General features: G+C 42.2%; 1 protein-coding gene across 2 annotated transcripts in view; it reads left to right on the top strand.

The window, feature by feature from the left end:
* The first annotated feature begins 1,647 nt into the window (after window positions 1-1,647).
* C7H1orf87 (chromosome 7 C1orf87 homolog) overlaps window positions 1,648-14,210 on the top strand; it is a 29,710-nt gene continuing 17,147 nt past the window's right edge. For both annotated transcript variants that reach the window (XM_032795533.2, XM_075067647.1), the window contains exons 1-7: window positions 1,648-1,673; window positions 2,768-2,925; window positions 5,178-5,397; window positions 9,417-9,545; window positions 10,149-10,412; window positions 11,915-12,036; window positions 13,929-14,067. In XM_032795533.2, coding sequence (XP_032651424.1) covers window positions 2,810-2,925; window positions 5,178-5,397; window positions 9,417-9,545; window positions 10,149-10,412; window positions 11,915-12,036; window positions 13,929-14,067 — 990 coding nt within the window. In that variant the 5' untranslated portion in view covers window positions 1,648-1,673; window positions 2,768-2,809. The remainder of the gene's footprint in view (window positions 1,674-2,767; window positions 2,926-5,177; window positions 5,398-9,416; window positions 9,546-10,148; window positions 10,413-11,914; window positions 12,037-13,928; window positions 14,068-14,210) is intronic.

The raw sequence follows: 14,210 nt of genomic DNA, 5'->3' as shown, positions 1-14,210 counted from the left end.
GCTGTCCAACACTCTGGAAAAGGACTGAACTGTGATTGCTAATGAACTTTCTTCAGATACTTGGTTGCTTGTGTCATCAACTACTACATTAGAAATGTGCAAAACTGGGAATGGATATAGTCTTGAAAAACTTCATCAGTTAAGGTTTGATTTTGCAAAATCAAAACTTGATCCCATTTTATCCTAACCACCAAGTCTGGAAGTTGGTGCATTGCATAAATGGTCCAAGTTGTGGCCCATTTCCAACTGTATATAGTGTGAAAAATAAATCATATGAATCTACTTAAAGCAACAGGGAATCTGGCCTATTGACATAGTAAATGTAAGTGTTCACAACATCTTTATTTGACTACTTTGATAACTGGGGTGCGCTGAAAGTGCTAGTAGTAAAAGAAAGAACTGGCTTTTAACAATGATCTGTTCAGGGGTGCTGGAACACTTTTTATAGTGAGGGTGCTGATGAGGGAAACTGTGGCATCACGTGTTTGACGATTGTTACCACTACTTCAAGCCGGCTGCCGCACCCCAGCCCCCTTAGTTCCAACATCAGGGATCTGTTATGTCTGTTAGGCTATTATTATGGCAATGGTATTAGCTGCTTATCTTGAGGATGTCAACTTGCCTTCTAGTTAGTGTTTCTGCTTAAGAAAAAAAAATGTGCTTGTCAGGAAACCATTGCAAACATGCCTTACACCTTTTTCCCCTCTGTGCATTCCTTACATGTATATGCTTGTCAAAAACTGGAATGTGCTGTGGTCTCTGCACCGTGGCTTTAACATCCATCTTTGTTCACACTCAGCGCACACTTCATCCCAACGTAAAATATCCATCCTTTGAAATAGATCTGTAATTAAACTTTCTGGTAGAACAGTTTTCATAACTGCCCAGTAAAGAAATGTTTTGTATTTTGACTTTTGAACCTCTCCATAGGAGTTGGATTTCTTTTTATACCCAGTCCATTTCAACAGGAAAAGGGAGGTTTAAAAAGAGCTAATTTTTAATCTACTTGTTACCGCTTTTCCTTTTCTATCATGTGCTAAATTGAGTGTGCTCAGTGAACGCTGCCTCCTGGTGACTTTTAGCGATGCTGTTCCAGGTCAGGGATTCAGTGACAAGGAAGAGGGTCTATCCCTGGGCCCGATCCTGCATTCTTCTGTACCCCCAAATTCCTATTTGAATTTAGTGCCACTAATGACCTGAAGCCCCGATTCAGCCAACGTAAGACTCCCTTCACTTTCACTGGGCTCTGGGATAGATCTATATGAACAGGTATGTGCGGGGGGGGGGGAAAGCGGGGGTTTTTGCTTCGGGCGGGCTGCAGTGCACACCGCTCAGCTGGCAGGACGGCGCGAAGCCCTGCAAAACGGGCCCGGGCGCCTGCAATGGAGCGAGCCCCGGCCACTCATCTCCGGCGGGAGCCGCAGCCTCGGCCGGCCCCACAACAGCCAGCCGGCCGGGGGGGCGCTTCGCCGGTCCGGTGGGCCTCCGCAGCGGGCCTCGGCAGGTATGCGGCAGCTGGAGCCGCCCCTGGCAACAGCGCTCCGCTGGCCCTAGCACAGCCGACCGCATGCTGGCAGATCCGCTCCCGGCTGCACGGGGCTCCCACTGGGCTCTCCGCGGCCGGCTCGGCAGCCTCCGGAGCAGACGCGGCCCAGGCAGGGGCTGCAGAAGTGGTGAGGGGCGGAACGGAGGCGTCTCCCTAGGGATGATGCACCCTGGTTCCTGCTTGGCTCCTCCGCTGCCCTGTGCTTCTCCCCGGGGCGGGGGGGGGGGGCACAGTGGGGCCCCTGTGCTTTCCTCTCCGGTTTGGGTAGATGAGCAGCTCGTGGGAGGGAGGGAGCAGGGGCCCCAGGTTTGTATCGTTGGTGGTGCCCAGAACAGGTCCCAGCAGAGCCATCCCCTCCATAGGACGGACCAGGGCAACTGCCCCTGGCCCTGCGCTTCAGCGGGATGCAGGGTCCAGGGTGGCCTGGGGGGTTAGCGAATGACTCAGCCCCAGCTCACCCCTCCCTGTCCCCCATTCCTCCCCTTCCCCCCAAACGCCAGCCCCCGCCTCTTGCTGGCTTCCGTCCCCCAAGCGATGCTGGGAGCCGGCAGAGAGGGACAGGCTGGGGCCTGGTCACTAGCTGCTGCCAGCATCAGGCCCCCGCTAACCCCCCAGGCTGCCCTGGACCCCGAGTCCCCCTGAAGCACAGGACCCCCCAAAGCAAGGTAAGCCTAAACATTGGTGGAGCCAGCCCAAGTTCCTAAATATTGGTGGAGCACAGGCCCCACGGACCCATATAACTCGCCACCTATGGGAGAGGAGCATCAGGAAGGGCCATGTCAGAGTCCCCTGAGAAGCTGAGCCTTATCTGTATACCGGGTGCCTTTATGCCCTATAGTTTTCTTCAGAGGGAAAACCATTTCTTCCTCTTCCTAGCCCATGAAACATCCTGATATGATCTTTGCTCAGCTGATTCCTTCCAATGCTGACAACATGATTGTTTATCAGAACCTGGGTTTTATTTTTTTTCCTACCAAGAAATTTTGGATTTGAATCTGCAGTCCAGGAAGGAGTGAGTTTGTACAGATGCACTGGGCAGTTGAAGTAAATCCACACAGATCCATCTAAGTCAATGCAGCTACACCGATATACACCAGCCGAGGCTCTGTCCGCACCCCATTTGCGGTTCCATTCATAAATGGAGAGAGGCAACTTTCTGCATCCCACTGCCCTCTTACCAGTCAAATACAGTTAGTGATGACATCTTGTTTAATGTTACAGGAGAGTGGGAATGGACAATATATAGACGGCTATTTGTACTTGATGCCAATCATGTCTTCAGTTGGGAATGTTCCCAATGGGGCTGATGCACATACTGAGACTATTGTAAAAATCATTGGGAGCAAGTATGTCCGGTGCATTGTGGAAAAACCAAAAATGTGAGTATAATGCTGAAGAACTCTATAGCATATGAATATAATTGTTTGTTTCAGGAAGCATCACTGAAGGAATTTGGAATGCTGGATAGGTTTAAGACTACAGTAAAAATAAAAACAAGACCTCAAATTGTAGCCTATAAGTACTTAGGGCCAAGATTTTTTTTAAAGTGGGTGCTTAATGTTAGGCTCATAAATCTGTATGTAAGCATCTAATTATGCAGCCTGATTTTCAGATTGTGCAGATGTTATTAAATTCCAGTGGAGCTCCTGGGTATTCAGCACTTTTGAAAATCAGGCACCTCACATGCCAAAATATGGTCCAGGTTATCAAAAGAGCTCAGCAAAAAATGAGGTTTTCAAAAGTATTCAGCACCCACCTGCTTCCACTGAGACCACTGGGAGTTGCCAAAAGCTGAGGATGCTTAAGGAACTGGCCACTTAATTTAGTGACCTAAATAGGATGTAATCTGCTCTGAAAATCTGGCCTTTAGGAGTTGGGTTTGCAAAGCTGCCCAGGAGCTGTGGAAACCCAGGGCAACATTTTCAGAAGCACCTAAGTGATTTAGGAGCCTACATTCCATTGAAAGTCAGTAGGCATTAAGCACTTTTGAAAATTGTAACCCCCATTTATTTCTAATGGGAATTAGGTGTCTGAATCCCTTAGTAATTTTGTAGATCCCACTTCTAACTTTAGGCCCCCGTTTTGAAAACCTTGGCCTAAAAAAGAGAGAGCTGGATGACAAATAGGAATTGGCTACTTAAAAAGAAAATGAAAAGAGAGATGTTAATATCTAACTTCTAAATCTAGCAATAGGAAACATTTTATCGTACGTGCAAGTAAAACTAAATAAATCAAGCATGAGTTAGGTAGCATTATAGGCAAAATAGCAGCACTCACAGGAAATAAGATAGTTTTCTTGCAGTTGTGCTTTCAAAAAAACCTCCACCGACTCTCTTTTAAAAACACAATCCTATATTTCTCTTCGTGAACTAGACTGGAAAATTTGGACACCATGACTTATAAAAATTAATGACTTACCATTGGTTCTTCTCATCTAGTTGATAACATATCACATGTAGTATTTTGATGGTGGTGTTTAGTTAACTTGTTTATCGTGCGTAAAAAAGAAGGGTATTAATAATAGATTGTCAACGGTAAGAGTTTTCCATGGGCGTTGCCTTTCTTCCTTTTGCCATAAGGGCCGGTCATCAAAAAGAAAATTCAGAAGAATTTGAGTGGTCTGTCTTCCAATTAAGTGTGACCTGCGGTCTTAATTAAAATACATTTGATGATCTCACCCAGTCAGCAGGGAAGAATAGTCCCTTCTTCTAGGACATTACAGTGGGGTATAAGAAATGACCTGCCTTACACAGGAAACTCGACTTGATGATTACTAACAGAATATGAGTCCAGTTGTTGAAAGTCCAATCTAACAACAGTGAAAGAGTGAGGGAAACTGTGTATAAAGTCAATGGAACCTTTAAACAAAGATCCATTTTACATTCTAGAACATCCACAGACAAGTGTCTTTGGCTAATCTCTCTGTGCCATCTGTGTGAGATCGAAATCATTGCTGCGACAGGATAATACCACTACAGTTAGGTCAGTGGTTCAGTGACGTTCACTAGACCTGAGCCAAGTTGACAAAGGAGGTGAACTTGTCCCATGGTGTGGTAAATGTTCAACTGGGCGGGGGGGGGGGCAGGGCAAAACGGGAAGCTGGTGGGGCCCGGCGATTTAAAAGGGCGTAGGGTTCCGGCCACTACCGCTGCAGTCACTGGAATCCCAGGCCCTTTAAATTGCTGCTGGAGCCCTGGACAGCATGGGCCAGGCAGCGTTGAAGGGCTGGCTGGGAAAGTCTGACCCCAGCCCTGCCCTTTCCCCCCGAGGCCCCGATCCTTCCAGGGGCCCAGAGCTGTCCCCACCCCCTCACAGCACCACCTTGCCCAGGACTCCTGCGTACCGGTAAGTCCTTTAAGTTACTTTCACCCCTGTCTACAAGTAACGGGACTCAGTACAGGAGTAACTGGATGAAATTCTCTAGCGTGTTACATAGGTGGTCAGACTAGATGATCTAATGGTCTTGTCTGGCTTTAAAAAATATGAATCTAGATTCCACTGATAATATCTGAGGGCTTCAATCCAAGCAACTAACTTTCTAAGAACAGAATTTTGTACGTTACTGTCTAATCTAAATGCATATGGAATATATATTTGCATAAGGCTATGTCTCTGCTCCTGTTTTTCACAGCAAGGCAAAGGAAGGCACGAAAGTGGAAACTCAGTCTGCGCTCCAGAAATTGCCCGCTTGTAATACAAGACAGACACATGGAAATCCTCCCGGTTTCAATAACCCTCTTTGTCAACAAATCAGTTATGACCTAGATTATGAAAGACGAAGCAGAGAAAAACAGGAAGAACATGAGTCTAAACAACTGCAAACAAGCAACAGCAGATTTCTGGATGGCAAAGTGAGTTGCTATAAACTGTAGCTGCAACATTTTGAATTGCATAATCAGTTACAGGGAAGATCCATGGATAATACTTAATGTTGAAATAACCAGGTCTCTTTGCAGCAATATGAATATTATGTGCACTAGGAACCTAGCAACGCAATCCTTATGTTTGTGAGCACTTACTCATGCAAATAGTCCTGCTGAAGTCAAGTTGAATAAGAATTTTGTCCTTAGGTCCTTAATACCTTGAGGTTCTCAAAAGGCATTGCTGATGTTAATTCAGCTGCACTGTGTCCCATGAGATAAATAAGCAGGATTATACTCATCTCACAGATGGATAAACTGGTTCACAAAAGTTCGAACAAGAGCTAAACATAATTTTCTGGTAGGGCTATCAATTAATCATGGTTAACTCATGCAATTGACTCAAAAAAATTAATCACAATTAAAAAATTAATCTTGATTAATAGCTGTTTTAATCGCACTGTTAAACAATAGAATATCAATTGAAATTTATTAAATATTTTGGATGTTTTTCTACATTTTCAAATACATTGATTTCAATTAAAACACAGAATACAAAGTGCACAGTGCTCATTTTATATTACAAATATTTGCACTGTAAAAATGATAAACAAAAAAATTAGTATTTTTCAATTCACCTCATACAAATACTGTAGTGCAATCTCTTTGTGAAAGTGCAACTTAAAAATGTAGATTTTTTTGTTACATAACTGCACTCAAAAACAAAACAATGTGAAACTTTAGAGCCTACAAGTCCACTCAGTCCTACTTCTTATTCAGCCAATTGCTAAGACAAACAAGTTTATTTACATTTACAGGAGATAATGCTGGCTGCTTCTTATTTACAGTGTCACCCAAAAGTGAGAACAGCCATTTCCATGGCACTTTTGTAGCCGGCATTGCAAGGTATTTATGTGCCAGATATGCTAAACATTCGTGTGCCCATTCATGCTTCAGCCACCATTCCAGAGGACATACTTCCATGCTGATGATGTTCATTAAAAAAATAATAGTATGTCTCCTGCTCTGTTTTACCTGCATTCTGCCATTATTTCATATTGTAGCCATCTCGGATGATGACCCAGCACATGTTGTTCTTTTTAAGAACACTTTCACTGCAGATTTGAAAAAAACACAAAGAAGATACCAATGTGAGATTTCTAAAGATAGCTACAGCATTCGACCCAAGGTTTAAGAATCTGAAGAGCCTTCCAAAACCTGAGAGGGACGAGGTGTGGAGCACGCTTTCAGAAGTCTTAAAAGAGCAACACTCCAATGTGGAAACTACAGAACTCAACTCCCCCCCAAAACAAAATCAACTGCTGGTGGCATCTGATTCAAATGATGAAAGTGAACATGCATCGATCTGCACTGCTTTGGATCATTATTGAGCAGAACCTGTCGTTAGCATGGATGCATGTCCTCTGGAATAGTGGCTAAAGATGAAGGGACATATGAATCATTATCGCATCTGGCATGTAATTATCTTGCAACACTGGCTATAGCAATGCCATGAGAACGCCCATTCTCACTTTCAGGTGACATTGTAAACAAGAAGTGGGCAGCATTATCTCCTGCAAAAGTAAACAAACTTGTTTGTGTGAGGGACTGGCTGAAAAAGAAGTAGGACTGAGTGGACTTGTAGGCTCTAAAGTTTTAAATTGTTTAATTTTTGAATGTAGATATTTTTTGTACATAATTCAACATTTGTAAGTTCAACTTTCATGATAAAGAGATTGCACTACAGTACTTGTATGAGGTGAATTGAAAAATACAATTTCTTTTGTTTTTTACAGCACAAATATTTGTAATAAAAATAAATATAAAGTGAGTACTGTATACTTTGTATTCTCTGTTGTAATTGAAATCAAGATATTTGAAAATGTAGAAAACATCCAAAATATTTAAATAAATGGTATTCTGTTATTGTTTAGCAGTGTGATTAATCACAATTATTTTTTTTAATCGTTTGACAGCCTTATTTTCTGGACAAAACTTTTTTCAGCAAAAAAATTAGATGTAGTCTAACTGTAATGTTTTGCCAATTCATGTTGGTTTTCCCATATTGTTTGTGTTGGAACCCCTACCCACACTCCCCAATGTTAGAAAAAATCAAACCTCTTCAATTTTTCAGTTCTAAATTATTTTTCTTTTCTTTTTGAAATTTTCTTCCATTTTATTCTTTAAAAAATTCAGAAACATTAAAAATGCTTGAAATTGAAATGGACCATTTTGTTTTGGGTCAAAAGAAATATTTATTTTTCTTTCTTTCTTCAGAATAGCTAGCGAACCAAAAAAAATCCATTATTTGCCCAGCTGTACCTGGACCCTAGATTTTTAGAAGTGTTTTGGGTACCTCCCTTTGTGGGTGCACAGCTTGGAATGCCCAGCCTGACTTTGAGAGGCGCTGTACACCCCTGAGTCAAACTGAGTCAGTCCTCGAGATTGTGCTTAGGGGAGGTATGACTTTAAAAACGTAGACTCTGCCTCACTCATGGGGCAGTGCATAACAGCATTGTCCTGTGGGGGGGGGGGGCGGGAATTGTGCCTTTTTGACTGCTGCTCCCTTGCTTGGGGGAATTAACTCACTGGAGCCCTTTACTAGGTACAGCTGACTTCCCCATTTGTGCCAGCTCAGCATGTTAACTCTGCCTATTCCCTGCCCCTTTGACTCTCTTTCTGCCCCCTGCTCAGAGAAGTACCAGACTCACAGTTCGTGTTCTATTCCCCATATTCGATCCCCTGCGCCAAGAGCAAAAATGAAGGGAGTGTTCATGTGGCCATATAGGTGGAAGGAATCTTATTTGCCTTTATTCCATTGCACAGGGTCACAGTCCTGCCCTTCGGTTTTAAGACCAGAGACAAATTTCCACAGGAGACGCTACAGAGATTTCTCCTGCCTCAGGGAGAGAACGTATCTGTTTCCTGTTCTGTATGTTCAATAACTTCCCCGTCAGGAAACGTATTTCTTCCTTCTCTTCCTCTCTCCTTTGGTTTGCAGTGTCCTTTGCTAAATACCTAACAATGGTCTACATTGTTCCATGCCCAACTCTGCGGTCTTTGTGCAGCTTCCCCTCCATCCCTAAGAATTTCATAAATAAACCACTTCAGCCCTTGTTTTGAAAGGCTGATATTTGGGTCATTGTTTCCATATTTGGGACCGACTGTATTTTTAATGCAAAGCAAACCACTTCAGGTGGTAGGAGATTAGGAATGCAGTGCATGGGCAGGATGGTCGTATGTGCAGTAGTTATAAGAAAGGGTAATATTTGGGGACTGTCAGAACTGAAAGTAGCTAATCATTTGTTTATGTTTTAAACCTATTGCAAAAGGCAGCTCCTGGCATTCGTTTCTTCACACGTCAGGGCAGGTTTAGACTTCAGCTGAGGAATAAAGGAAAGACATTACCAGTTCAGATATTTGTGCAATAAACTGATTCATTTATGCCAGGTTGCTTTTAGAAATGTTTGGCTTTAATTAATCTTTTGCTGAAAATAATGTGGACTGTTAACCCTAATCTCTAATGCAGGAGAGCATTTCTAATGCTCAGTATGAAACACTAAACAATGAGACTTTCTAATCCTGCTACTGGAAAGTTGGATGCATTCCATGATTGTAACAAAATGGCTAGTGTTTGGGAGCACCACTGCCTTCTACTAGGTGGAATTAGAATGGCACATCTATGAGTCATATCCACTATAATGCCAGTAGCTGATGGAGAGTTTCCTTCATCTTAAGTGGTAGGGGAATGTTTTCAAAGCTGGAGGAGCTAATTATACTAATAAAATGAGAACTAATTTAATAGCTGTTCCAGTTAAGTATGTCTTCAGGATGTATTATTGTTGGAGTTTAAACATGTTTGCTTTCTGAAAAGGAATCACCAGCATATATTTTGTATGATGAAATATTTGTGTATGTCAATATTTGTACTCAGAGTATATTTTGGTTAGAACACAACTATTTCTTTTTCTTTGATTGCCTTATGTCTAATTCCACGTTTGTTCTTCAAGGTTTTGAAACCACCAAATATTCATTGTGTGTCTGTCCCATCGGGAGATCAGTCTTTGTCCTACATTCACGCCCTCCAAAAGCCATCCCTTAGAGCTCGGTGTTTAAGACAACAAGTAGGACATTACCAGGTAAATGCTGTGAAATATTGCCATAACTGGTCATCTATTAAATATTTTCGGTGACAATTTGGTTCAGATGTTGGCCTGCTAATGATGGGCTCAGTCCTCAGCTAGACCAAGTTTACAATCTGAACAGGTGAGGGGAAAGAGGGGGAAAGGAGCTGGGGGAGGGGGACTCTAAGCCACCTTTTTATGTCCCTGATCTTGAGCCTGACAAAACAGCCTTTGCTGTAACTGAGAGCAGCTGCAGGGCTGCTCTAAATTACATCACCAGCAGCTGAGAATCTGGAAACCACCACAAGCTCCCATCCTCCAACATTTGACCCTAGCATGTCCCTTAGACCAAAGAGGGGAACTGCAGCTTTGCCAGCTTTGTGCAACCCCAGGATTCCTCTGTGGCAAATGGAATCCTCAGCTATTCATGTAGGGGCAGCTTTTCTTCTGTTGTTCAGCTTTAGCATGCAGTCAGGGGGCTGACTGAACTGCTGTTTTGCTCAGCACAGCCATTGTAACGACGCTGTAAAGCAATCTCCATTCAACCATCTGCTTTACCATTCAGTCGAGTTACTGTATATTACATAACCAGATGTTTCTTTTCTAAATGTTTTCCAGCAGATCATATGCCAAGGGCCAACAGAGTCACCTGAGGAAGAGGATTCTCTCCTGGCTCTCATCAGAAATGAACTCAGGCTGGGTCCTGTTAGGTTAGCCGGGTTAGAAAAACTGCAGAGAGAGCTTAAGACTCTGCATCCCATCTCCAGATTTCTTCCTCAGTCCCAGCTGAGCTCCCTCCTTCTGAAGCATGAAGTCCCTCTACAATTACCAACTGTCAAGCTCCTCTTTGAGAGGTTTTCTGAGGCAAATGACTCTGAATTGGTATGTTCATCTGAATGTCTTAACTGGGGAAACAAATCAATTAATCTTTTTCAAATTGTTTTTTTTTTTTACTTATCCATGCAAGTCAAGTAAATAGGAGAGGTTAATAAGCAGTAACTTCCTTAGCTTAGACATGCTCGTATGTTAGGCTTTATTTTCTATTTGGGGATTAATCAGCAAATGTGGCCAAAACAACCTCTGTGTTTTAGACATTTTCTATCTTCTAACATGCCTCCAGAGTTGCTACTGTAATTGTTTACAGTAACTGACAGCAGACAGGAAGTCACAATATACTGGCAATTTTGCTTATGTATCACTGCCCATAGTGATTGAACTACAGATGTAATTGGATGGGATTTTCAGAATCATTCAGCGTCATCCTAATTCTGGAAGTTTTACCCTCGATTTGAAAGGGAATTGAGTTAGTCCAACATTGATTTTTTGCAAATCCCACCCATTGGCTCCAACACAACTGCTAATGTTGATTCTTCTTCAGCACAGGGAGTAGAGATGTGTATTATTGTGCTAAGTATCATGCCTTGTGCCTTGTGTGCTAAGTATCATGCTACTACATTCAGTAGTGTTGGACCAATTTTTTTTAGTAGGTGTGCTGAAGGTGGAAACCATGTATTTGGGTTGTTATTAGTACTTCAGGCCAGGGGATGGCAGCACCCCCAGCACTCCTTGTTCCAGCACCTTTGGCCACTGTTAGCATATTCCACTCTCTTTCATACCGGTACATTTACAGTTACATTTATGACCTACTTTGCACCCCTTTCATGGACCCCCCAAATGATGCCTTCTCTTGTGCAGGGGACACAGGGGTAGGATTTGCTCCTCAGTTTTAACATTAGCACTTTCTAAATAACAGTTAGCAGGAAGGCAGGCTGTGTGGTGTGAGGGCTCGGTCAGCTTAGCAGTGCAGTGGGTATTGAGTCTTGTTGGGGTATGCGGAATGAAGCACAGGGGAGCCCTTGTCTCATGGAGTCATTTCTGTAATACTGACATAGGCCTGTATATCAGTCCTCCGACGCACACCCTCACCCATCTCTTCCTGCCAGATCTCCCCATACACACACAAGACCTCCAGCTGCCCTACTCTTTCTTATCCCCCTAAATGTTCTGCTGCTACTCCACTAATCCGAGAGACCTGTCTCCCTCTTCTCCTCTTGCCCTCCACTGGCCTGTAAGCGCCTGGCGCAAAGTCCAGTGAAGTCAGAGAAAAGACTCCCATTGATTACAATGGACTTCAGTGGGCTTAACTGTTCATTTCAGGGGATTCATTATACATCATGTACAAACATAAAAAGGCGCAAATCCAATATTTTTCATGTGTGAGACACCTTTTAACTTTGTAAGTAAAATTAAATGTGATTTTCTCCCCTAAAGCACTTTACTTTCACTTTAATTTTCTCAGGAAGATGCAATTTACGGGAGAGGTTATAACAGACTGACATTTTCCTATGCTCTTTGCTTGTGTTTGTATCTATCTGTTTTTTAAGGTAAATTCTGAAGAGCTGATTCAGTTTCTAAGACTAGCTGCAGCAGTTGAAATGCAGAATATCAAGACACGTGATCTGAATCTTCAAGCAAAGAGTGTAAGGTTAAAGGATCAAAGCAAAAGGTTCTAGTTCTATTTTTAAACTATATTTATTACTCTAAACAAATGAGAAGAGTGTCTGAGAAATCCTCCTTGTCCTGGTTTTCATTTGAGTGTTGTATTTTCAGAATGTTTTCAAGCCTGCTCTTTTCACTGAGGATTCTGAAAGCAAAACTGGTTCTTCAATTATGAAATTAAAATGCATTTTACATAGTGTAGAAGTGCACAGATTTTCTCTTGCATCCATTCAAACCACTACGTGTTTCAGGTTGCTGATCACCTACGCTACATACTGCTAGAAGAATCATTTGAGATTATGCAGACTCCCCTTTACTTAACTTTGGCAAGGGAAACAGTTTCAATTAGAGACAATTTTAATAATTACCTTTTTATCCTTGTGTGTATAATTGTGTGTGTGTATATATATATATATGAGAAATGCTGTTTTGAAGTCAGTGGAGACAGACGTATTCTATGTACAGAATAAGTACAGTATATACTCCCCCATCAACGTAACTCATCTGGATGAGAAAGGCTCCCACTGTCAGAGCAAACGATCACACTGCTGAAACTGACAACAAGGGTGTTGACAGTGACTGTGACCTTATGTGATGTGAATATCAGTACACTAGAAATTGGATTTGAAACCACTATCTCATTTCTTATAGTCCACTGAGCAGCCAACAGAGGGCAACAGACTTCTGTTACCGCTAGCCAAGGCTGGACTTTAGAACCTGAGGCCCAGTGGTGACATCTTTTGTAGAGCTGGGAGAAGTTTTTATCAAAACTCTTTTTCAGGAAAAAATGCAGATCCAGATTGCGTCAAACTCACCAATTTATTTTAATCGAATGAACAAAATGAAAAGGACTTGATTGTTCATTTTTTAATGAATTGTTTTGATTTTTGATTCAAAATGACTTTTTGGTTTAAATTTCCTTCAATTTTATTTAATTTTTTTAAATGTTTTTAAAAAGCTCAAAATCAAAACAAAACATTACCTTTTGGGACAAACAAAATGTTTCATTTAACCCCCCAATTTTTTTTTTTTACTTTTCACTTTGCTGAAAATTTCAGAAACTTTTCATTGTGGATGGACCTGAAATAATTTTTTTTTTACCTTTTTTTTTGTTGCAGCTGACAGACAATCAAAAAACTCAGTTATTGATTATCTTTTGCTCTATTTTCAGTCCACGGAGCCACCTCTTGTACTGTACATTCCAGTCACTGTGTGGCACAGCAGCATTACGCAGTACCAACAATGTAACAAAGTTAGGAGCCATACACAAGTATGTCATTTTATTCACACATGTATTGAGCTATGCTGTACCAGAAAAAGCCTAAAGCAAAGATTAGGCAGATATTTATGATATGCAGCCAGCAGCCACATCAGCTCACCTGTGCTTTGATCAGATCCTAAAAACTGCGGGCCCGGTTGATTACTGAATGGGAAACCTCCAAGGAAACCCCAGGAAGCATTACTGGTGGTTCAGTAGATGGCTCTCCTTCTTTCTGAGTCAGTATTGAACCAGGCCCCAGCATGGAGATAGGACGCATTTAGAAGTACCATCTTTTAGGTGAAACCAAAAATCCAAGGTGCGTATGCCATTAAAAAAACCTTAAGGCATTTTTCACATGAATCACAGTGTTAAGCCTGATAATCTAGCCAAAAGGTAATTATGTTTTCCTTACCATGGCATTTTAGCTGGATTTGCTGTTTTTCTTTGCTTCATACCCAACCCTGTTTTGTTGTGTTGCTGTGATCCGTTAAACAGCTGCCCCAGAACACCTCAGGGGTTCTCTATGGCCTAGGAGGGCAGTATACTCATAGAACACTTTGGGATCCCCTGTGGAGCAAGGTGAACTGGAAAGTATTATGTATTATTTTTATGGTAATCTGTATGTTTTGATCCTCCAGCTCACTGGCTCCCGAAGACCCATTACAAATCTTGAAGCAAATATTGAAGGAATATAAGGGAGAACTAGACATGGAGAAACTGAGCCTGAGTTTTCAAAAGGAAGATAAGTCTTTCTCCGGCCTTCTCTCTCTAAATGAGGTAAACAGGCCCCAGCACAGGGTTCAGTCTAGTCATGTAATCACAGGCAGACCACTCTCATTTAATAGCAGTGTAACACACTTACAGCCACAGATGGACCATTTGTGTCAGTTATACGCATAGATCCTGTTACTATTGCAGAA

The sequence above is a fragment of the Chelonoidis abingdonii genome, chromosome 7 (assembly GCF_003597395.2).
Source record: "Chelonoidis abingdonii isolate Lonesome George chromosome 7, CheloAbing_2.0, whole genome shotgun sequence".
NCBI lineage: Eukaryota > Metazoa > Chordata > Testudines > Testudinidae > Chelonoidis > Chelonoidis abingdonii.
The sequence above is the reverse complement of the archived record's forward strand: the minus strand, read 5'-3'. Positions and strand labels throughout refer to the sequence as shown.